At 61.8% G+C, this 22,836-nt stretch overlaps 1 protein-coding gene across 1 annotated transcript in view; it reads right to left on the bottom strand.

Moving 5' to 3' along the window:
* The window catches only part of CROCC2 (ciliary rootlet coiled-coil, rootletin family member 2), a 64,868-nt gene extending 45,869 nt beyond the window's left edge, over window positions 1–18,999 (bottom strand). The window contains exons 1-7 of the mRNA XM_087861062.1: window positions 18,919–18,999; window positions 9,835–9,985; window positions 8,675–8,823; window positions 6,555–6,661; window positions 5,015–5,180; window positions 819–922; window positions 1–228 (exon numbers count right to left, since the gene is read on the bottom strand). Of these exons, the coding sequence (XP_087717188.1) occupies window positions 1–228; window positions 819–922; window positions 5,015–5,180; window positions 6,555–6,661; window positions 8,675–8,823; window positions 9,835–9,985; window positions 18,919–18,999 (986 nt within the window). The remainder of the gene's footprint in view (window positions 229–818; window positions 923–5,014; window positions 5,181–6,554; window positions 6,662–8,674; window positions 8,824–9,834; window positions 9,986–18,918) is intronic.
* Between the last annotated feature and the right edge of the window lie 3,837 nt (window positions 19,000–22,836).

Genomic DNA, 22,836 nt, shown 5'->3' with positions numbered 1-22,836 from the left:
CTGGCCTGGAGCGCCACTTTCTCTGTGTCCCAGCGGCCCTGCAGCTGGAGCATCTCCTGCACCTTGTCCCGTAGCTGCCGCTGTAGCCGTGCAGCCTGCGAGGCCTGCTGCTCCCGGGCGCCCTCCCCACTGCTGGCCGACAGCCGCAGGTTGGAGTCAAGGTTCAGGCAGGCCGTTTGCAGGCGCCAGGCCGTCCTGGCCGCCTCCGCTCGCATGTCAGTGAGACCCCTGGGAGACAAGGGCAGCACCCCCAGCTGAGCCTCAGGACTGTCCGCGGGCTCCGGCCCGAGGGCTGCAAGCCGCTGGGAGAGGCAGGATCTGGTCACGTGGGCCCTGTTCTCTGCCCACAGCCGACCCCTCCCCTGCCATCCTCAGAAGCCCCCAGCACAAGGCGTGGATTGTGGCCACATCCCAGCAGGGGAGGGGGAGCAGGGGCTGGGCCAGGCCGGAGAGGACAAGCTCTCTGCTTCCAGCACAAACTGACCCCCTGAGCCTTTGGGACCCCCCTCCCCGAGCCTCAGTGTCCTGCTGTGTGAACGGGGGTGCCTACACGTACCTCAAGGATCCCAGATCAGACCTGTGTGAGGTGCCAGAGGGATCCGAGGGGCCCCAAAGCTCCGTGCGTGTGGATCCCCGCTCTGCCGTGTCCCCCTAACTGGCCTGCCCCACTGCCTTCTCTCCCTGGCACCCCTGCCTACCTTCCTCTGTTTGTGCTTCTCCCCCATCGCCTGCCTCTCCCGTCCGTTCCTGCACACCCACGGGGGAAGCTGCGGTCCAGATGCCCCATCTCCTCCACCCCGGTGGGCCCGTGCCCTCACCTCTCTGTGGTCTCACGCAGCTCGGCCAGCTGTATGCGGAGCGCGGTGACCTGTCTCCACAGGAGGAGGAAGTCTTGGGGTCCCCCCGAGCGTGTGCTCTGGCTCTGAAAGCAAGAGGCTGGAGTCCGTTTCAGGCGTGGGAGGTGAGAGGAGCCCTGCCACCCCACTCACACTCTCCACACACCCCCTCCTCCAGATGCCAAGCTGGGTTGGCGCCCACGGCAGGGAGCAGACTCGGCATCACCTATGGTCCTGCAGCCCCTTTCCCATGGGCTTATCTTCCCAAATAACACCAATCGCCTGCTTCCTGGGGGGCAGTGCTCACTCCCTCACCCAGAGGACTTGGGGAGGTGACCATATCCAGATCCTGCCCAGAACCAGGACTCCCCCAGCCTGGTCTCCCTGCTGGGGTGGGAAGCACTTCCGCAGCCCTCAGCAATGCGCCTCCCACCCCCGCCAGCGTAGAGGGCAGGCTTCCCTTCCTCCCCCGCACCAGGAGAACAGCTCTTACTCTAGGGGAACCCCTAACACGGCCAGGTGTAGGGCTCAGTCCTTGAAGGTGCCAGGGCCACAGAAACGGGGGGGGGGGGGGGGGAAGCCGCCCGCTGAGACTGGGCGGAGTGAAGTCAGGTGTTAATGGCGGAGCGGGAGGCCACTGCAGGACTGTGGGGGAGGGACCGGGGACAGAGTTGGGGGCAGTAACGGGTCGAGCCGTGTGTGGCCAGCAATGCCAGCCTTTCAGGGAACTGAGCTGAAGCCCAGGGGTCCTGGGTCTCCATACCACCTTCCCAGTCCCTGCACTTGGCTGTGTCCTGAGTGCTGAGCTCCCGCAACCCCAGAGGGCTCACCGTGTGCCCAGCGCTGCCCCATGTTCCCTCTGCCCTCCCTGCCTGTTAGGAGCGCCTCTCAGACAGAGTGCCTTTGCTTCCGCTGGCTCTCGAGGCCCACACACCCTCCCTCCTTCATGAAGCCTTTGCTGATGCCCCTGTCTGATCCCATATCTGAGGTCCCCTCATTGAGCCCTGTAACACTCCGCGGCATGCCCCTGCACGCCTGGGACCAGAGTTATCTGTCTACTTGCACTGCTCCCCCCAACCCCCATCGTGATCATCAAGGAGCAGGGCTTGGACCTGCCTCCTGGTAACACGGAGGAGTGGGTGCCGGGCCTGGCCTGGCCTAATAACTACGATGAACTACGTTACATTCCAGACCTCGAAGCTTCCGGAAGGCAGGCCTGGGCTGGCCAACGTGGGAAGAAACACTCAGGCCAGGATCCGGCGAGGTCAGGAACTCAAGAGGGACACAGGCAACCTCTTGCCAAACTCAGCAACTTGAACCTGTTTCCTTGACCACAGGGGCTCAGGGGACAGAGAGAAAAACCTGGAGCCCATCCAAAGGGGGAATCTGCCCACACTCACCAGTGAGATCTCAAAGCTGCTAAGTAAGGGGCGTCGGCCGTGACTGACCAGAACACACATGCACCCACGTACGCACGCGTGCACACGCACTGCCTGCCTGCAGGGCAATGCCGGGAGGAACCGGGATGGAATGTCCGTGTCCCCTAAAATTTGAATGTTGAAACCCAGTCCCCTGTGGGAAGGGATGTGGAAGTGGGGCCTTCAGGCTCCACCCTCGTGATAGAGTTAGCGGCCTCATAAAAGGGGCTCCTGAGAGCTCCCTTGCCCCTCCTCCGTGTGCGTGCGTGCGTGGGTATAGTGACAAGGAGCTGTCCAGGTCCCAGGAAGAGGCCCTGGCCACACTCGGAATGGTCTCTCCCCTTGATCTTGGACTTCCTGCCTCTAGAACTGTGAGCGTCACGTAAGCCTCGGTCTGTGGTTCTGTGACAGCAAGCCTGATGGTAAGACGGGAAGGGAAAGTATCTTCCCTGCGGACATGGGGCCACAAGTCGGTCTATATGCAGTTTTCAGTCTGAAGTCATATAACCTGGTGGCTTAAAAAAGACTCAGGATGAAAATTTGCTTCACTGTCAGAGCCCCTACGCACCTGTCAGAAGCAAACAAAAATCCTCTCTAGAAGAGACCACATCCATTCCAGGTTCCAAAGAACTTTCACAAAGTTCCAAGCAAAATAACCAGCTCTTGGTTTAAAATTAAAACAGAAAAATCGGTAAAGACACAAGGAAACAGAGCAGTATGATTGAGAGCCAGCAGAAGCAACAGAACCAGACCTTAAAGGACTGGAGATGTCAGAACGTGAGACACCCCGGACAACGCACCCGGTTTCAGTATGCGTCAGCAAGTAAACCAGAGGCTGAACCGGTGAGCTCAGAGTCAGGTGTATGGAAAAGAATCAACTGGAATTCTTCCGGATGAAAAATACAACATTTGGAATTTAAGCAAAGCAGGCACACTTAACAGAGCTTGGGCACCAGAGACAGACTGGCTGACCAGGGAGGGGTATTTGAGGAAGTTGTCTAGACTACGAACCAGGACGACAAAAGGAAGACACGCAGGTTCAGAAGCCTGAGGGGGTCGGGGGGTTGTGAGCGACGCTGGTCTGTTTGGAGTCGGGAGGAGCAAGGATGAGCGCAGGCAACGCTCGGAGATGTGAGGGCTACTTTCCAGAAGTAACAAGACACAGCATCATGATGCATCCAAAGCACAATAAACAGAAAGAAATCTGCACAGAGACCCGTCCTAGGAAAACCACGGAACAGGCAAGGCCGGGATCTTAAAGCTGCCAGGTGGGAGGACAGGTTACCTTTGCGAGGAGGCCAGCATCAAAGGCCCTGGACGCCCACTTTCGGCAGTGAGTGATGGCGATGGCGGAGCCAGAGGACAAAGAAAGGATCTTTAAAGTATTGAGAGAGAACACCTGACGACCAGCGAGGCTTCCTTTCAAGGCCGAGGGGGAGACGAAGACCCTTGACAAGCCAATCCAAGCAGAACTAGAGACCTGTTCGTTTCCGCTCGGCAGTCCCGAGCCCGGCCGTCGGAAGAGGCAGAAGCAGGGACGTGGGGCTGCGTCTAACTGGCCCCCTGCCTCACTCGGGGCCCTGCTGTCAGCTGCTACCCCGAAGTGACGGACATGGCCTCTCAGTGACCCCTGTCAAGACAGCACCCTCTCTCTGTTGCCCCTCCCCTTCCACGCAGCAGGAGGGCCCGCCCAGCCTCCCACGGAACAACAACCACGGACGGCTGGGCACAGGGGCCAAGCCCTCCCACATGGCAGCCGTGTCCCGGGCCTGCGGGGGCCCAGCCGGCTGTCCTTTCCGCCTGATGCTGGGTGGGCAGTGCAGGATGGCCCTCTGAGGTGGGCTCGTCTGAGGGTCGTCTGTGTGGGGTCAGCCTGAGGCCCGGGCACACTGGATGCCCTTGGCCTCTGCTTTCACCTGGAAGCGGCCACCTTCCAGGCAGGGTCTGGGAGAAATCGTGCCAGAGGCACCTGCAGAGGACAGGGGGAAGGCCGTGGGGACACCTGCCCCCCTCTAGGGACGGCCACAGCTGGAGAGGCCTGCCCTGCCCCAGGCCGTGCCCCTTTCAGGGGCCTGTGTCCAAGGACAGAGCAGAGCAGAGGAGTGAGTGCCTCTTTTCACTTTGTGGCCGCAAGCCTAGCCGTGGGAAGACCTGGACCAGGAAAGGCAGCAGGGCATCATCTGTCCCGAGTATCTTCCCCTGCTCACGCCGGGGGGGGGGGGGGGCTTGCCATTAGTGACCAGCTCCCGAGGCCGCAGCCTGGGGCACTGTACCCTGAGCCCCTGAAGGGCTTAGGGTTTCAAAGGCTAACCAGGCAAGGCCGCAGGAGGGCTCTGCTGGCAACGGCCAGGGCCTGGGAGCAACGGTGTGGCCCCAGGCTCCTTTGCGTGCCCCCGACCCCCGCAGCCCGAGCCGGATTTAGGCCTACGGAGACCTCCTTCTCTCTCAAGAATGGGGCAGGCCGTGCCAGAACCAGGACTTGGCCCTGTGGTCTCATTCTACTTTCCAAGTCTGATCTTGGGGTCCTGCCTGCCTGTTCTCAAGGGAGGTCCTCCCTACCCTGGTGCCCCCACTCTGTAGACTGCTGTGGCCTAGCTGGATGGGGAACATGGTATGGCAGGAGGGCAGTGGCCTTGTCCTCCAGGAGGAAGCATGGCTAGAGCCCGTTCACCCGCTCCCGGTCCCCATGGCCTGCCCCTGCCACCAGCTGCCAGCGCTGGAACAGGGGTCCTCAGCCGACAGGCACAAGTGGGAAAGCACCTGTCTCTCAGTCCAGTGCTGCGTCTCCCTCAGCTCCAGCTTGCTCTGAAGACGGAGCACGCCGTGCGTTGTCCTGGCCAGCTCCTCGGCCAGCCTGTCGTTGGCCTTCTTCATGTGCTCCAGCTGTCCCCGCAGAAGGGCATTCACCTGGGAGAGGCCGGTGCTCCTGGATGGGTAGAAATGGCAGCCGCCTGACCATGGGCAGGTGGCTTCTCCTTTGAAAGGCTCCCTGAGAGCCAAGCCCTATGCTTCCTGGGCCCGGCCAACCCAGCTCGGGTGTGAAGGTCCCCAAGCCACCCCTAGCGGCAGTGACCACCTGCCATGGGTCCCCACGGCTCTTCAAACGGGAGCCAGTATCTGGGTGCCCCCCTGGCACCCTCCTCCATCTCTGAGACGCCTGTTCTCCCTCCTCCTCCCATGCTGAGTGTCCCCCTGTGCCCCACCAGTGTGCCTGGCTCCATCCCAGGTGCAGAAGTGAGCCCTGAGACACACAGGAGGGGTGGTGCTGGCAGCTGAGGGGACTGGGCCTGGAGGAAGGGCAGGGCAGTGGAGAGAGGGAGTCATGCACGCCCTGTGAAGGGGGCAGCCCCCCTGTGGCGTGGGGTCCTTTCTCCACTGAAACCGGCCGTGTTGGGTGGAGCAGCCCTCCGAGAGCCAGTCCTCCCAGCCAGGCTGCAAGGCTGCAAAAGGGACCTTCTCTGCTCCTCTTTGCAACCTGGGCATCACCTCCTCTTGGGTTGTGACCCTCACCCCCGCCCCCACTGTTTCTGAAAACTGGTTTTCAATATGCTTCTCAGCACTCTCCTTGTGTTTCCAGAGTCCCCGAGGATGAAGCAATTAACGGGAAGTACTCCGCAAATGTCCTAACCCCCCCAGGTCTGGAGATGCAGCCGAGGTCAGGGGCTCAACGCCGCCTGGCTGTCTTCCCTGCAGTGTGGACACATGCCTTTCCCTTCCAGGGACGGTGTCCTGGAGTTTGGGGGTTCCGGGGCTACTTCTGGAGAGCTGGGGTGACCACTGGGGAGGCTAGGCCACGACACATACTGGCCGATGGAGAAAAGAGGAGCCTCTGACCATGAAATCAGAGTGGCCTGAAGCCCAAGGGGCCTGGGAGTCAGGGCCGGAGCGTGAAGAAGGGTGCGGCTGGGGGAGCCCCCATGGATACCCCAGGACTGGCTGTGCTGACGAGGGCCCCTGTCAGCTCAGGGGGCCTGCCTGCTGTGCTCACCAGAACACCAGCCTTGGTGGGCGCCGGGGGCCTGGAGGTGGCAGGCTTGGGAGTGCAGGGCCAGTGAGACCCCCAGACCTGTGAGACCTACACCCCACACCTGAGGCCCACAGCCAGTTGGTCCCCCCCCCACCTCTGCGCACTCCTTCCCCTGCCTCTGAAGCCTGTGGCCAACGCGTCCAGGCAAATCTGACTTGGAGTCGCTTTGGGAAGAGACTGGCCAATAGCCCTAAGGCACAGTGGGGTCTCCTGCCTCTGAGGGTGACTGCCGAGCTCCCGGTAGCCCTGACCGCCGCATCCATCCGGACTCGCCTCTGCTCAGCGGCCTCTAAACGGCCCAGGGCCTCCTCCAGGTCCACGCTGTGCTCCAGCTCTGACCTCCGCAGCCGGGCCTCGGTGGTCTCCAGACGGGCCTGCAGCTGCGGGGAACAGCAGCCCACGAGCCCACGGCTCTCGAGCCCACCAGGCAGCGGCGGGGAGGGAGGGCTCCCCCGGGCTGCCAGCAGGGCTCTGCTGAGGTTCAGCCCCCTCCCCCCGCGTGCTGGGGCAGGGGGCAGGCTTTCACACCCCGACCCTGTGCCAAGTGCCTGTGGCTGGCTGGGGAGGGGGTCTCCGGGGCAGGCCTGCGGTCACCCCTGCTGAGAGAGAGAAAGTGTGGGGCCCGTTGCCCCCCTGCCCCCGCCCAGTGCTGGGGTCTGTGTTCCCAGTGCCTCCTCCAGCAGGTGGGCAGAAAGCCAAGGCCACCATGAGTGGGCTTTAGCCCCCAGCGGGCCTGGTGGGGAGGGGGTCATCCGAGCTGGACCAGGTCAGCCCCAGAGCCTGCGTCCTTCCTGGCTCCCTGCTGGAGCCTGAGCAGATGGGGACCTGGAGCTCCAAGAGGACAGGAAGTGCTAGGGGCTGCCCCTCGCTGTGCCGACCCAGAGCACGCTTGGGGTGTCTGGGGAGGGGAACTCAAGCCCAGCAGACAGGTTGGTGGGGGGCTGAGACACGGGGAGATCAGGAGAGCCAGGAGGCCAGGGCAGGGGCTGGGTGTCCACAAAGCAGTCACACTGGCCACCCTGACCCCCGCCCTGCCCTGCCCATCTGCTCTGGGGTAACATGGGGGAGGCCTGGTCCCTTCTGGCGCCTGCACAAGGCGGGAGTGCTGAGACGCCCGCGGGAGCTGGACATGTGCGCTGAACTGCGGGGTCTGGGAGTTCAGCTCTGACTCATGAGGCTTCCTCATCTGTCCGCAGGATTTCTGGCTTCTATTCCTACCGCCGGTTCCCAACATCTCCCCACCCTGTGCTAGGAAGGTCCCCCACCCCCACGACTGGGCCCAGGCCACAGACAGCCCTGGAGGGCAGGCGAGCTCGCTGACGTCCTCCTGGCCCTGATGGGGATGAGGACGCCCTTTGCCCTTCGTGGTCCTGCCCTGAGGGGCTCCCTAGGGGCGGGAGCAGCAGTGAGAGCTGGTGTTTAGTGTGGGGGCTGGTGATGCCGCTGATTCCTGGAAGCCCCGCGTATCCTGGGGCCGTTGGGCAGCTGGCACGGGTCCCTGGTCACGCTGGGGAAAGGGCCAGCCCCTGGTTCAGTCTTGGCTCCAACACTGGCAGCACAGCCCTGGGCAAGTCTGGCTGCTCTGAATCTCAGTTTTCTCTTCCGGAAAGTGGGGTCATCTACCCTGCCACATAGTGCAAGGAGGACTCTGAAGACAGCCGTGGTGGGGTGGGCCAGATGCAGCAGGGGCTCTGAGCACCCCACACTGGGAGCTGGGCATCCCCGGCCCAGTCCCGCCTCAGGAGCCATCGAGCTCGGGGCAGCAGACCCTGCAAAGAGGCTCTGGCCTGGCAAGTTTCCTCAGCTTTCTGCCATGGTTTCCCCACCTGTACGACAGGAGGCACCCCCAACCCCACACTTTATAACCACAGGGCCTCTTGCTGCGGCTGAAGGCATTGTGGGTGCCCCTGGGGACCGAGGACCGAGGACCCAGGGGTCACAGCTGTCCTCTGAGGTCTGCACTGGCCTCGGCTGTCAGGGAAAGGTGGGGGGGTTGGAGCCAATTCTCTACGACCTCTGTCTGAGGGTTGGGGCCAATTCCTAGCAGACCCCAAAAGTGAAGTGCTGGGGCTGAGGGCTCAGGACTGACCAGGCTGCCCCCCAAAGCCCCCAGGCAGCCAGGACACATGGGCTGGGAGACCTGGGGGGACTTTGGAGGAGGTGGGGAGAGGGTCTGGACACCCGTCCTATTCTCACCCTGCCCTCTCCAGCCCATTTTCCCAACCGTGGCTTGCGGTTTCGATGTGCCGTGGCTGACATCATCTGTCATTCTATGTCCTAAGACTCGACAATGGACCCAGAGGTTGGACCACCAGTCCCAACAGGTGACCACCTCGCCGCAGGCCAGGCTGCCGCCGCCTTCGCCTGGCCACGCTCCCGGGGCACGTGCTTACCCGCTCGCTGAGCATGTGGTACCGGCTGGCCAGCTCGTCCTGCTCTGAGCCTGCCTGGGCCAGCAGGTTCTGCAGCCTGGACAGCTCCTCCCGCAGGAGCTCGTTCTCCTCCTGCACGCGGCCCGAGGCGGCCAGCGGCTCCTGCGCCCCTGGGGGGTGGTGCCAGGCTCAGCCCAGGTGGCCAGACCAGGGCCTCTCCACCTCCTCAGCCACCGCACGCTGTCCCCACGGTGGGCCTCTGGGCCGGTCACTGGGCTCCCACTGCCGGTCTGCCCTGCTCTTCCAGTTCTGACCTGGGGCACCCTGGTGTGGGGTGTGTGGACCTCACGCGCCAGGCCTTCCTCCCTCTCCTGTCGGAGGGCGGGCCACCGACGTCCTACCTCTCATCCACACCTTTAACCCCGACACAGCCCCAAACCAATTAGAGTGGAGGGTGTGGGAGTGGCCTGGACCCTGGGGACCCCCGCCCTCTGGTAAGCAGTGACAACTGCTGATTCGGGGTAACCGGATCTCATCTGAGTGGCTTTTTCAACCACACGGTGGGCTTTCTTCTTCCTTAACACACACCCCATGAGCAACGGGTTTCCTCAGGAGCTGGACAGACCCTTACTATAGAAAGGGGTCTCGGAACCCACACACCAGCTAGGGCCAAGTTGCCTGACCAGTTGGGTGGCCCCGCTGCAGGGACCAAACTGGGGCCAGTTTCTCGGCTGCAAAGCGCTCTGCCCCACGGGGCCTGCGGGCTGGGTGAGCAGAGGGCGGGGCGGGGCGGGCCTGCTCAGTGTCTGTGCTTCCTGGGTGTGGACCTTCGGTATTTTCACTCATCTCATGAAACACACATACGACGAAATGAAAACCGGTAGTCACAAATGTGTCACAAACAGAAATGCAGCGCTGGACAGTCCTTGTGGCCTCATGGTAAGCAAGCTGTAGGTCTCGACATGTGACCCCTGTGGGTGACCCCGTGGGAGGGTGGGGTTCATGCCCCATCTCACTGCAAGAGGACAGGCTAGGAGGTGCCAGCTGAGGTGGGGCTGGGAACACCGAGGTGGACACTGTGGGGGCAGGGGACACCTGGATGCTGGACTCCAGCTGGTGGCTCTGTGGCTCCCCTGGTGCCCACCCCCACCTCCATCGTCACCCCTGCCACTGCTCGTCACCTTGGTGTGGTTCGTCCCCTAGGCTGCCAGCCACGATCTCACGGATTCGGGCAGGCACAGGCGTGGGCAAAGCCGGCCAGCCTTCCCCACGTACTGTCAGCGCCCGATCTTCTCTGCTGGCCGTGGGACTCAAGACGGTGTCCTCCAGCCTCTGAAAAACAGCCATCCAGACACGCTTGGGGCTGGCAGCTTTCTGGACAGCTGCCAAATACTCCCCTCCCAACGAGCCCACTGGGATTAGTGGGGGCTACCACAGGGCTCCCCCACCCCGGCAGTAAAGTGTCCTGGAGAGGACTGCCTGAGGCTATCACCCAAAGCACATGCCTTGGTTTCTCTACCTGTAGAGTGGGATGGCACCCTGCCTATCCTGGCGGTGCTCTGAGCACTGGGGACCAGGAGAACGCCTACCCTAGCTGGTCACTGCGTCCTGCCCTCCGGCCCTGCTCCACATCTGCCGGGCTCAGTGTTCACGGTGGGTCTCTCCAGGGGCACTGGGAGGCATGTGCCCTTGCCCGGGTCATGGGACCCGATCTCCTGCCCACCTGCAGCACGCAGTCTCACCCCTTCCACAGGGGGAGTTGCTGGGAGGGATTGATGACTTTTAAGGATCTAGGCCCACCCACCCACCTCCCTTTAGGACATGGCCAGCTGCTCAGGGCTTTTCTCTGTTCACCAGGAAGGGCACGTGTGGGCCCTGGGAGAGGGCAGGGCAGGAACCAAGGGAGGGGCTATGGAAGGACAGTGAGGACAGCCCTCCTTCCTGGACCATCCAGAGCAGCTGACCTGCCGTGGGAGAGGTCTCAGTAGGTCTGGACGTGGGCAGGAAATCCCAGGGTCCTGGATACCCAGAGACTAGTGTTGGGAGGTCTTGGGCTCTGAGCTGACACGCTGCTTTGGCCCTGGGGATTCTGTGCACCGTGAGATGGGCAGAGCTGGGGAGGGCTGGGGGTCGCCCTCTGGCCCCCGAGGTCTAACTGTGGCACTGGCCATAGGAAGGATGTTCAGGGGCCTGTGAAACAGCGCTTCACTCTGCACGTGAGAGGGCTTGTTGTGGCAAGATCCCCGGATGCTTCCCAGGGGATCCTGGAGACAGATGTCTGCTCCCAGTGACTTTCCAGGGCTGCAAACCAGGGTCTTCCTATCACGCCCCACCCAGTCCCAGACTTCCGAAACTCACCACCATGTGCTCAGACTCACCCCTCCTCCAGCTTCCCAGGACCCCTCTCCCTGTGGTCCCTCAGAGCCTGCTCCCCCACCCTGTGACGCCCCCGATTTCCCTCCCAGCCCAGGGTCCCGATGAGTGACCACTGAGCAGCCTCCTACTGCCTGTCCCCTCCCTCCTCCAATAGCCTCCCGGCTCTCCCTGAAGTCCTTCTCCAGGTTCAGACCCCTGCACCTGGCTCTGACCCTCAGCCCCTGGCTGGCGGGGGTGGAGGGCTTCCTGGGTGCACCCCTGTTCTGCCCTGGTGCACTCTCTCTGTTCTTCCTTCGCGAGATCCCAACCTGCCATCTTCTGCACACACGCCTCACTCAAACTCTCCCTGGACACGAGGCATGTTCCACCCGGACCAGACTGCCAAGAGTCACCCTGAGACCTAGGCTCCTGCATGACACCTGGTAAGGCCCCGTTCGGATCCCCAGCAGCAGCCCAGTGGCTGGATGGTCACTGAGCAAATACGGCAGACCGACTTCCACTGCTTTCCCCCTGCAGTGAGAACCCTAGTCCTGGTTCACCTGGGCTCCAGCCCTTCTTCAGGCTGGAGCCTTACTTTGCGCAGGGATGTTTGAATTTGAGCCGGCAGGGGGCCTTGGGAAGGCGCCATCCCCCAACATCCCCCCCCAACCATGACCCCTTCAGTATTACTCCGGGTGGGAAGTGAGCAGCCTGCCTCGGGGGGCAGGGGGGGATGTGCCTGCTACCCTTTCTGGGCCAAGCGAGGCACGGGTGCCAAGACCATCAACAGCCTCTCCTGTCCTCCAGTGAGGAAAGGCGGCAGAAGGGGCTCAGCCATTGTCTGCCCTAAACCCTGTATTTGCACGCAGGGAAACTGAGGCTCAGCGGGGTAGCGAGACCCACCCGGCCCCGCTGTAGGAACAATGAACTGCAGGAAGCTCTCCCTCCGAGGCCAGGAACGACTCTGCCCCTTCGCCCTCCCCCGCCCGCCCCGCTCCCTCGGGCATCCGAGGCGCCACCCGCTAACGGGAAGGCAGCAGCGCGGCCTAAACTTGACTCATTCCTAACATTTACAGAGGGTCACTTATTAGCCGAGACGTCCCAAGAGGCGCTGGGGGCGTAATGGGTTCCAGCTGTGGCCGGGTGCCTGCGATGGGCCGCGGCCCAGCTGGAGCCAAGGGGGCGCGGCGGGGGGCGCGCGGCGGGGAGGGACCGTGGGGTGTTGAGGCGGGGAAGGGTCAGGCCCAGGAGGGGGAGGGGCAGGGGCAGGAGGGGAGGGCGGGGCCGGGAGGGGGAGGGCCACGAGGGGGTGGGGCCGGGAGGGGAAGGGGTAGAGCCGGGAGTGGGGCGGGGCCGGGAGAGAGGCCAGGTCTCTATCCGGGGCGGGCGCGGGGCCTCGCGGACCTCTGGGCGGGAGCCCGGGGCTCGCTGCTTGTTCCCGGCCGCCTTGCGTCTGGCCCAGAGAAGCTGCGCACTCCGAGCCGCTCAGCCCCGAGACCTTCCTGTCTCCAGACCCCGGCTGCCACCTGCCACCCTGCAGGTCCGGACGGGTCACCTCTTCTGCGGGCCGGGGGCCTCCACGGCTGGCCATCTGTGGCCGGGCCCTGGGGGGTGGGCGTCTGTTAGTCAGGGCAGTGCACAGGGAGACCTCTGGAAGGCTGCCCCTCCTCCCAGGACTCTCAGCCAGTCGGAGGGACGGACGTCAGGACGTCAGTTTCCCCAAAGACCTCAGACTCAGTTGAACCCAGCCCTGTCCCTTCCTCCTGCCCCCGGCGCCCTTCTCAGCCCAACTTACGCTAAAGGCCACTGCAAGGTCCCAGCCCCTGCGTGGCAAGGCCCATGGAAACAGATCCTGGCCAAGGGGGCAGCACCCCCTGGTCCCGGTCCCCCCCCCCCATTGTGGCTATGTGGAGGGGACAGCCTGCATACGGAGAAACATGGGCTCCCCTATCTACCCCACCCCAATCGGGGCAGGATTCCCCTTAAGGAGAATTGGGCTGGGGTTCCTGTCCTGCCACAGCCAGTGCACCGCATGACCCCAGGTGTGTCTCCTGCCCCCAGGTCGTCCTCTGTGAAATGGGAAGGGGGTTGCTGCAGCTCTATGGAGGGTGGGGTGTGGAGTCTGGGACAGGAGGCCGCTTGTCGGTCAGGAATGGAAATCACGCAGAGCAATTTCACTGCTTCCTGTTGCTGGAGAGCAGCCTCAGAAGTCCCTGAGTAGCTCCCCCTGGATGTCCAGGCTGCCAGGGGCACCAGGACAGACAGCCCGTTACCCGGGGGGAGCGAGGATGAGTCCACAAGAGGACCCTGGCATTTTCGGGATGGAAGAGAGCGAGGTTTCCCCGCACCTGACTTAGGGAGACCCTTGGGTGCGCCAGGGTGGGTTCAATGAGCCCAGTGGCAGGTGGGGAGGGGCAGCAGAACCTCGGATTAAAATCACCACCCTGGGAGAGTGTCCGGTGGACGGTCCCGACTCCACCAGGCCACAGGCTGCGGCCTCCCGGGGCAGGGCAGACGGAGGGAGGGAGTGAGCGTTCAGGAGCTGTCCTGGGCCCCTGGGCGGGTGACTGGCCAGCGGCGGGGCTGGGCGGCTGAGCTCCCACAGTGCCGCCGTGTGGCCGCCGGCGGGTCTGCAGGGGCTGCGCCTGCCCCAGCTCCTAAGCTCGGAAGGGTGCGTGGCTTACCTGCCCCCGGAGAAGTGAAGGACACGAGGCCGGCGTTCACCCCTGAGGATTTCCTAGCGAACATTGTCACACCCGCTGTCGTGACCCGAAAGGGCAGGTTTCCCGTGCACTTTATGGGTGAGGAGGCCCACCCAAGGTCGTGTGCTCACAAAAAGCAGTGGATCCCAGCACCCTCCCAGCGGCTGGAAATCGGGACTCAGCAGCCACACTGGCCTCAGGTGTCCTCCCCGGTGCGGCACGTCCCCGAGCCCAGGCAGATGGCAGAGGAACAGAGAGCCGGGCCTGCCTGCATCCCTCGGTGCGGGCTTGGCCTTTGCCAGGAGCGGGCACAGCTGGGAGAACACATCTGCGGACAGGGCCTGCAGCCAAGGCAGGGACCGGACGTCTGCTTGCCATCTTTCTGTGGCTTGGCCTGCTGCGGAGAGGGCCCTGGCCGGGGTGCTTGCCTGCCAGGCTCCACTTCCTTAGGAGAAAGAGCTTCTCTGTGTCTGGGGTCACAGCTGGCCTCTGACTGCTGTGTCTGAGCACTGGCCAGTGCATTTGTGGAGCCCCCTGGGGCCCTGGGTGTCACCCCAGGAGCAGGGCCATGCTTCTTATGGGTGGCAGTTTGGTCCTCAACTCGTAATAAATGGGGTCCGGGCCAGGCGTTGAACAGGCCTTTGGGGGTGAGGGGCACAGCTTGTCATTTATCTCTGAGTTCCCAGCATGATCAATGCTTGGCACAGGTCACCAGGTGAATGATGGAAAACACAGCCTAAGGGATAAATCACTAACTTACAAAATGATTTATATTAAGGAATGCGCGGAAGGGCAAGGGCCCTGTTGATCTTGTTTGCCCTGTGTTCACAGGGCCCACACGGACTTCCTAGAGGACGTGGCAGGTCAGTTGGACCTGGAAGGGTAAGCAAGAGTCCAACAGCTAGCAGGGGCACAGGTCAGCTGTCCAAGTGGAGGGAAGAGTGGAAGCAACAGCAGTGGGGTGGGTTCTCAAAGTCTGCATGGGGCCTGGCGGAGGAGGGTGCAGGGACGGGGGCGGGGGGAACAAGGCAGGAAAGGACCCTGTGGAAGCCTTGAGTGCCTGCCCCCTTGATGGGTGTGCAGCCGCAGTCCCCTTGGACCAGGGGGTGGCGGCGGGGAGAGCGGTGTTTCTGAATGAGGAGGGGGATGTGGCCCCTCTGATTAGCGTAGCTGGTTAATCTGACCCGCTCTGACATGACCTTGGCTGCAGCAGGGCAAATAGATGGAAGACTTGGAGATGGGGCAGCGCCTTTGTCCCTGGCTTGCTTGGAAATAGCACAGGGCTTGGCCCTTGGCTGGTGACTCATGAGGGCTTGCCACACCCCATGATGCTCTCCAGCAATGCCAACTCCTGTCCCATGGGTGGGCCCTCTCAGGTCCCGTCCCATCCATCCCGTCCATCCCACTCACCTTCTGTCATGTACCCAACACATCGCTCCAGCAAGCCTGCCTTCTGCTTATGTGTCAGTGGTCTTGCTCTCTCTTTCAGACCATTCTTATTGACACAAACTGTTTTAATTTATGCCCCTCTTTAAAAAATAAAGTGTTGCTCCTACATGCCCCATGAGGTACCCTTGCAGTCAAGGTCACCCATGACCTCCAGGCTGCTAAACCCAGTGGTCCATGGTCTCCATCTTCCTTGATCTCTTAGCAGCATGTGGGTCACCACCTCCTCCCTGAAACGTATCCTCCTCATTGGCCCCCCGTCTTGGTCTCCTTGGCTGGAAGGATCTTGCCTCTCCCATCGTTAAGTGTGGGAGTGCTCCAGCCCCTCTTGCCATGTACACACCCGGCTGCCCACTTGCCAACAACTCCAAATGTCTATTTCCAGCATGGAGCCTTCCCTGAGAGCAGGTCCATAGGTCTACTTACCTCCCTACTGTCCCCGCTTGGATGCTAATAGGCTTGTCCACTCTAAGATGTTCCGAACAAAACCTCTGAGCACAGTATAGTCAAATGAGGTGTAGAAAATAATTTGAAAATGTCTACATGTTTGGAAATTAGGGTATTTATACCTCTAGATAACCCATGGATAACATCCCAATGGAAATTAGGAAACAGTTTGAACTGGAGAATAATGAAAATTATTATATCAAAATTTATGGGATGTAGCTAACTTGTTTAGAAAGAAAAGCATACTTAAAAAAAGAAAAAGTGGGACATGACACAGTTGCTGTGGAAAACAGTAGGGTGGCTCCTCACATAGTTACCACCCCAGAACCCCCTTCTGGGTGTATCCCCAAAACTAGAGAAGGAGGGACTGAAACAGAGACTCGCACACCCATGTTCGCAGCAGCGTAGTCCAGGCAGCCCAAAGGTGGGAACAACCCAGCTGTCTGTGAACAGATGAGCGGAGAAGCACAACGTGATTCATCCACACAATGGAGTGTGATTCGGCCTTGCTACGGAAGGACATTCTGACCGTGGCTAGCACGTGGGTAACCAGGGGGACATCGCACTGAGTGAAATGGATCAGCACAGAGGGAGAAATATTGCCTGATTCCACCTCTCAGGTCCTGAGAGTAGCCACGTTCACAGAGGCAGAGAGCAGAAGGTGGGCGCGTGGGGCTGGGGAGTCCGCGTTTCACGGGGACAGAGTTTCAGTTTGAGAAGGTGGGAAAGTTCTGGAGGCGATGGTAATGATGGCTGCACAAATTGAATGTGCTCCATGCCACTGAACTGCTCACGTGAACATGGTTAAAATGGTAAATTTTATGTGTATATATATTTTTTGCCATAATTTTTTAAGAAGTTAAAAAAACATTTTTTAAGAAGATTTTATTTATCTATTTGAGAGAGAGAGAGCGAGCCCCTGCATGCACGTGTGCAGAGGGAGAGACAGAGGAGGTGAGACAGGAAGAGGGAGAGAAAATAAGAGGCCGACTGTGCGCTGAGCACGGAGCCCACGGCCGGCCTTGACCCCACAACCGCAAGATCATGGCCCGAGCTGAAACCAAGAGTCGGGCACTCCACCGACTGAGCCACCTAGGCGCCCCGTTAAAAAAAAAAATTTTTTTTAAAGAAGATTGCAAATTAATGAGCTAAGCACACATCTCAAAAAATTAGTGAGCAACAGACCCAAAGAACCGGAAAGCAAAGGAATGATAAATCTATACACTAACGAGATGGAAGGCGAAGTCCCGTAAAAAGGATCAACCAATGGCCGAAGTCAGAAAGACACAGGGTATCGCTCAGGGCGACCGACTCCTCTCGGCCTGCCCCGGATGCCCCGCATGCCACAGGAAGTCCTGTCTCCAGCCCTCAACTCCAGGGGCCGGCGGCTACCTGCTTCAGACCCTCAGACATCGAAACAACAGCGAGAACGTGTCGGGAACAACTTTTGTCAGTAAATTTGAAAATTTAGATATCGTGGACAAATTCCGAGGAAAATACCCCCTAATCAGAATCTACACCTGAAAGAAAGAGTCGTTTCGGTAGCTCTTAAGGGGACTGAGTCTGGAATCATGGGCCCTCTGGCACTGGCCTCCCCGCCTGGGGCTCTCCCCGTGTCCGCCTCTGTCTGCTCTGGGTCCGGGCCCTCTGAGAACCCAGCTCTGAGGGGGCGGCCAGGGACCGGGCACTCCAGGGTGCCAGGCAGGGGCTGCAGGGAGGGCTTCCCCAGGCGTGGGGAGTACGTTCAGGCCTGGTCCCACACGAGGCCCCCATCCGCAAGCCACACCTTGCCCAGGTCCCTCAGTTTCCCTGTCTGCAGCCAAAGGGGCTGGAGGAGCCCTGGGCCCTGCCTCCCCGTCTGGACAGGCCTATCTGGGCATCTCTTGGCGCCTGCCTGCCTGCTCACCCCCAGGGCGATGGCACCCAGATCTCCATCACCACAATGCAAATAACAGGTGTTGGCCAGGTGGGCAGAGCAGACCTGGGCTGGGACTCCTTGTGACTTTCAGATGACAGTTTCCCACAGGCACTGGGGATTTGGGGGCAGCCTTGTCTGCCAAGCACCCATGCCCACTGCCAGACAGTGGCCCCAGCCGGTGTCTCTTCCTCAACCGCTGGTAACCATAGCAACATGCTCTGACCCTCAAGCCTCTATTTTCCTGGAATCCAGAGAGGATGATAGAATCGTCCTGACTGGCAGGAGGACCCTACAGGATGCCTGGCTGAAAGTGTCTTGAAACTGTAGTATGCAAGCCTTCCTTCCCTCCACCTGTCCTCTCCATCCAGAGAATTGACACCCCTTGGGAGCTGGTCAAGGGCCCTTGTTTTGTCTTGTTGCATCATCTGATTCAAGTATCCTGTCCCATCACGTCGTATCCTGTGTAGGCATCAGTGTGTGCGTGCACATGTGTATGTGTGTGTGTGCCTGCGCGTGTGGAAGGTGGCTCCACCATGTTATTTAATCACGTGGCAATTGCCCACAGCTGGTGCCACCTGTGCTGTTTATGTAGGGCCACCTGTGCTCTTCTCTGGCCACCTGTGCTGTTTATGTAGGGCCACCTGCGCTGACTACTACAGCGTAGTCTGAGAGTCTAAGAACTGGGTTAATAAACAACTCTGAGTCAGCCGGGGCATCGAGGGTTCGCTGGGATCCCCGAGGGGTCACTCAGGGTGGGGACTGCCTGGCCGTGGTGGCCAGAGTCAAGTGATGGCAGTGGTGGGCACCTAAGGGGGTGAGATGGTGGCATTGGGCGCTGGACTGACTCTGGGAGGTAGGGAGTGAAGGAGAGAGGCGCATGGGGGTAGTTCCCAGCCCTTTTGCTGTTGTTGCTGTTAAGTGCTCGGAGAAGTTCTGAAAGTCACCGAAGAGACACTGGGATGAGCCATGCCCACCCAGCCATCGCGGCTCCCACACTCTTGCCTTCACGAAGCAAGCAGCGAATGAGATCCCAGCACGTGGGACCCCAGTGGGGAACGGTCGTCTGTCCCTCCCCACCCGCGGTGGGCAGGCTGTGAGCCTGAGGCTCGGAGAAGTGGGCTGATAGCCTGAGCTCGTGCGGGCACGGACGGGGAGGCTGGCCGCTGGGCTCAGGGCTCCCCGTGCCCAGTCCAGTCTCTCCCCAGGCCCCTCTCCTGCGCTGAGGCCGCAACTGTGTGTGCGCGCGCTCGTGCACGCACGCATGCGTGTGCTCATGCTGACCATGTGAGCACCCAGTGCCCATTGGAGCTGGGGAGGTGTGGCCTCTCCGTGCACCCTCCCAACGTGCCCTCGGAGCCTAGTCCCAGGAGGGTGCCGGAGGGCGGGCGCCCACTGACCTGGATCACGGTGTCCAGCCCCAGCGGGGACTGCTCCGCCGCAGCATCCCCATCGCCAGGCTCACTGGAGGCGGAACTCATCTTGGACGGGAGCGCGGGACTCGGGAGAAAGCCAGGGCTTGGCTACCCGGTGAGTCTCCTCCCGGAACCCTGGCCCGGCCGGGACCCGCTTCAGTGCACCAGCCCCACACCTGCGCGGCACCTGGCTCCCCCGTCAGGGCGCCCAGTTGCCCCCTCTGGGTTGGCGACCAAGCGGCCAACTAAGCCCAGAGGCGTTGCTGTGGCAACCGCGACGCTGAGGATTGAGTTTCCCTGGAAACAGGCGTGTAGGCCCTGTTGCCATGCGGACTAAGGAACGCTGTTGTCTGGAAGCGGTTTCCTGGAGACCTGGAAGCGCCCTGGGTGAAGCTGTCCACCTGGGCGACCACACCCAGGAGTGCCGTTGGCTGTCCCCCAGCCCTCGCCCTGCACCCTGTGGGGAAGGGCTCCCAGCCTTCCAGGGGGCGTTCTCCCTGGGAGGACTGTGTGCCCTGGGGCCGCACATCAGCTTCCCCCTGAGGGAGAATCATACACTCTGGCTTTCTTTTCTAACATCTAGAAAAGAACTTAGAGGTCAGTGGCGGGATGGCGTCCAGCATATGGGTAGACTGAGCACTGGGAAGGAGAAACCAGCTGCCCAAGGACCAAAGGAGACGCCTGTCACCCTAACCTTGCACTTGGACACTTCCCTCTGGAGCCCCCCTCAGGGTAATTTACTCCATGAGTGATTTGTCCCACACTCGCCGTACTCCTGTCACTGAAAGCTTCCCAGAGCCACGTAAAGGACCGTGAGGGACACTCAGAGCTCACCCACTGGGGTGGTGGGACCCAGGCCCAGGGGCAAGGCAAGGTGAGGGACAGGCATAGACCTGTGTCCCTCTCAGCCTGGGCCTCCCGGGGCCTCTGGACTGAATCTGGCACCGGGCATCTAGTTGGAGCGTCTCCTCCGCATGCCTCATTCCAAGCTGACCTCTCCCTGCAGAGTCCTTCTTGAACAGGGGCCGCCACTGGAGTTGGGCCCAGCAGCCGGGAATGACTGCCCCTTGAATGAGAGGAGGTCAGTGTGGGGACTCTGGGGATGTCCCCGAGACTCCCAGAGCCTGGGCTCCTCTGAGGCAGCCCGGGAGGATGGAGGCAGCCTGCCAGGGCAAGGCCAGAGGGGACCTGGGGTGAGGGGGGTGCTCAGTGGGAGCGCTGCTGAGGGACTGCTAGGGGCCAGGCTGTCTCCTCAAAGTGGAGAGTCTAGACAGGGTCACCTGTGCTCAAAGGGAGCTGCCCTGAGAAACACGTGTGCTCTGTCCTGGCATCCTCAGGGCCCTGCCCGCCGCCCCCCAGGAGGACAGCTCCCGAGTGCCCATGCAGGGACGGGTCTGGCTCTCCGGCTGGACACGGTCCCACCGGGCATCCAGGGCTGGCACGGGGCTCATTGGACAGGTCAGTGGAGCGGGCCTAGCCAGTCCTGCCCCAGGCCCCTCTGGACTAGCAAGAACTCCAGCTTCCGAAGGCACGAAGCTGAGATCCAGATTCAGGGCCCAGGGGACCCACCTCCCAGCACCCAAGGCTATCTACAGCCCGAGGAGCTTGGGAGAGGTGTGCGGCAGGTGTCCTCAGGGAGGCAAAGGGGGGCAGCATTTCCTGTTGCTCAGAGGCTGGGCCTCATCTGACCCCAACGAGGTGGGCTCTGGGGGCCAAGAGGGTGTGGCCTGCCTCCGGTGAGAGTTCCTGCCTGGGGAACTCATGTGGGGCATTCGTGTCACGGTGGGGCGCGAGGGGGCTGTGGGGGCTGGCGTGATTATCTCTGGTCACTTTCAGGGAACTAGGAGAGTTCGTGGGTGGGACATCCTGCCCATGTCTCGCGCCCCCCCACCCCCATGTTCACCTCGGCCTATTCTCCCCTTTAAGCCCTCAGGCCATGCAGAGAAGCCTACCGTGGCCAGCCTTCGCCCCCACCCCTGTACCTTTTCCTCCAGGGAGAAGCCCAGCCCCTTGGGACTTCCACAGGCCCTGTGCGTGACCCCAAGGCCTCACTGCTTGGTGTCTACGCTTGTGGCTCCTGGTCCTGGGCCATCAATGGACAAGAAGGAAAGCCCTCAGGACAGGGCAGCCCTGGGCCTGGGCATGGCCCTTGGGGAATGTTCTGGAATGGATGGAGGGTGTGATAGAGGTCCTTACCCTCTGTGGGATGGGCAGGGCAGGGCTCAGGGAAGACCATGGCTGGTCCTGACCCAGGGCAAGAGAATGACCTCCGCTCTTTCTGTCCACCACCGGTCCCAGGGGCACCAGAATTTGCCACACCTGATTCAGACCCTCCCCGAGAGGGGAAGGGACCTCAAAACTTGCACGAAAGTACGGGCTTCCTGGTGTGAAGGCCACACCACTTCTGCCCTTCATCACGTCTCCTGTACTTGCCCTGACAGGACAGGGGCGGGTGCGGCTGGGCCTGCCGTGGATGGGACATGTGGCCCTGACATGTCCTCTGAAGACAGGTCACATGCAGGGCAACCGCAAAGAGGAACGGCCTGCCTCTGTCCCAGGCCCTCAGGGCCTCCGTCCCACCCTAACTGGCTCTAGGATCTGACCGGCTCTCAGTCTGTGCTCTTCAGTGACTCTTCCCTGGGGACCTGCCTCCCCCGAGGAGCCAGCTGTCCTCGGTGACAGTCCGTTGGGGGTGTGGGGTGCGACTGCTCAGGAGAGGAGTGGCTCTTGCCGGCAGCCACGGTTCAACTGACCCGGGTTCGTGGCCTCTGTCGGGCGTGTCCCTTGCAGGTGCTGGACAGGAAGCAGGCCTCGCACTCTGTGGCTATATTAAAATATAGGCCTCTTCTGGACCCTCGGGCTCGGGCACCACCCAGAACTGCGGACTGCTGCCCGCGGGGTGAGTGCCCCAGGCCACTGGCCAACCAGGGGACAGAGGTGGAGGTCATGCAACGGAGTGGTTGGATCTGAGACCTCAGAGGCCCCCCCTCCCCCCGCAGCCCCTGCCAGTCCCCATCTTGGGCTGTGGCCACACCCAGCCTCCTTCTCGCCTTAGAAAGCTTCACGGCTTACCTGTCTGCTCCCTGTTGCCTCTGCCGCTGGCTGGGGTGGCCACCTTCCGGGTGACCGTGCTGGGCGGCCACGTACCTGCTTCTCCTTGGGGATCCTGAGCGTCCACAAACACCTGGACAGCAGCTGCAGCAGACGGACGAGCCGCACGTGCAGCTTCCGTAAGAAGGTCTGCCTGCTTCCCGCCCAGCGCCTCCTCGGCACCCTCTATCACCCCTGGGGCTGCCCTCTCACCTCCCGCGGATGGAACGGCACAGGTGGGAGCGGGTGACGGCCTTAATGCCAGAGCCAGTCTCTGCGAGGGGAGGCAGCTGGCCGGGCAGCAAGCCCCCCACCACAGGCTCCTGGGCAGGTGGCACAGCCTCCGTGTCCTCCCCAGACCAGGGGAGGGAGGCCCGTGCTGGGGAGGCTGGGAGAGGCTGCCTGCGGGGAAGCAGACCCGCGGCGCCCCTGGGCAGTGCTGGGCGGGGGGTCGGGAGGGCAGCCCCTGGGACCTGGGGGACAAGGGGCAGTGATTTAACTACTGTGCTCTGTGCCTCTCGTGTCCGGAGACCCGATGGAAGATGCCTTCAAGAAAGCACCAGCAACGGAGGGGCAGCACAAGCCCACGCACCGCCGGCACTCGGCCGTGCAGGGCGCGGGGGAAGCCGAGGGCCGGAGCTGTCTCCTCGCTCTGACCACACCAAGCGGGAAATCTCTGAGGGAAGCCTGGACGGGGGTGCTGGCTGTGGTCTCATCAGGGGCTGGGGACCCTTCCTCCCGGGGCCTGGCTCCCTTCTCTGCCAGCCCCCCACCACTTTGGGATTGTCACTCCTGCCCGGCTGGCCCCCCAGC

The sequence above is a fragment of the Ursus americanus genome, chromosome 1 (assembly GCF_024610735.1).
Source record: "Ursus americanus isolate L20-20 chromosome 1, mUrsAme1.1.p, whole genome shotgun sequence".
NCBI classification, from domain to species: domain Eukaryota; kingdom Metazoa; phylum Chordata; class Mammalia; order Carnivora; family Ursidae; genus Ursus; species Ursus americanus.
The sequence above is the reverse complement of the archived record's forward strand: the minus strand, read 5'-3'. Positions and strand labels throughout refer to the sequence as shown.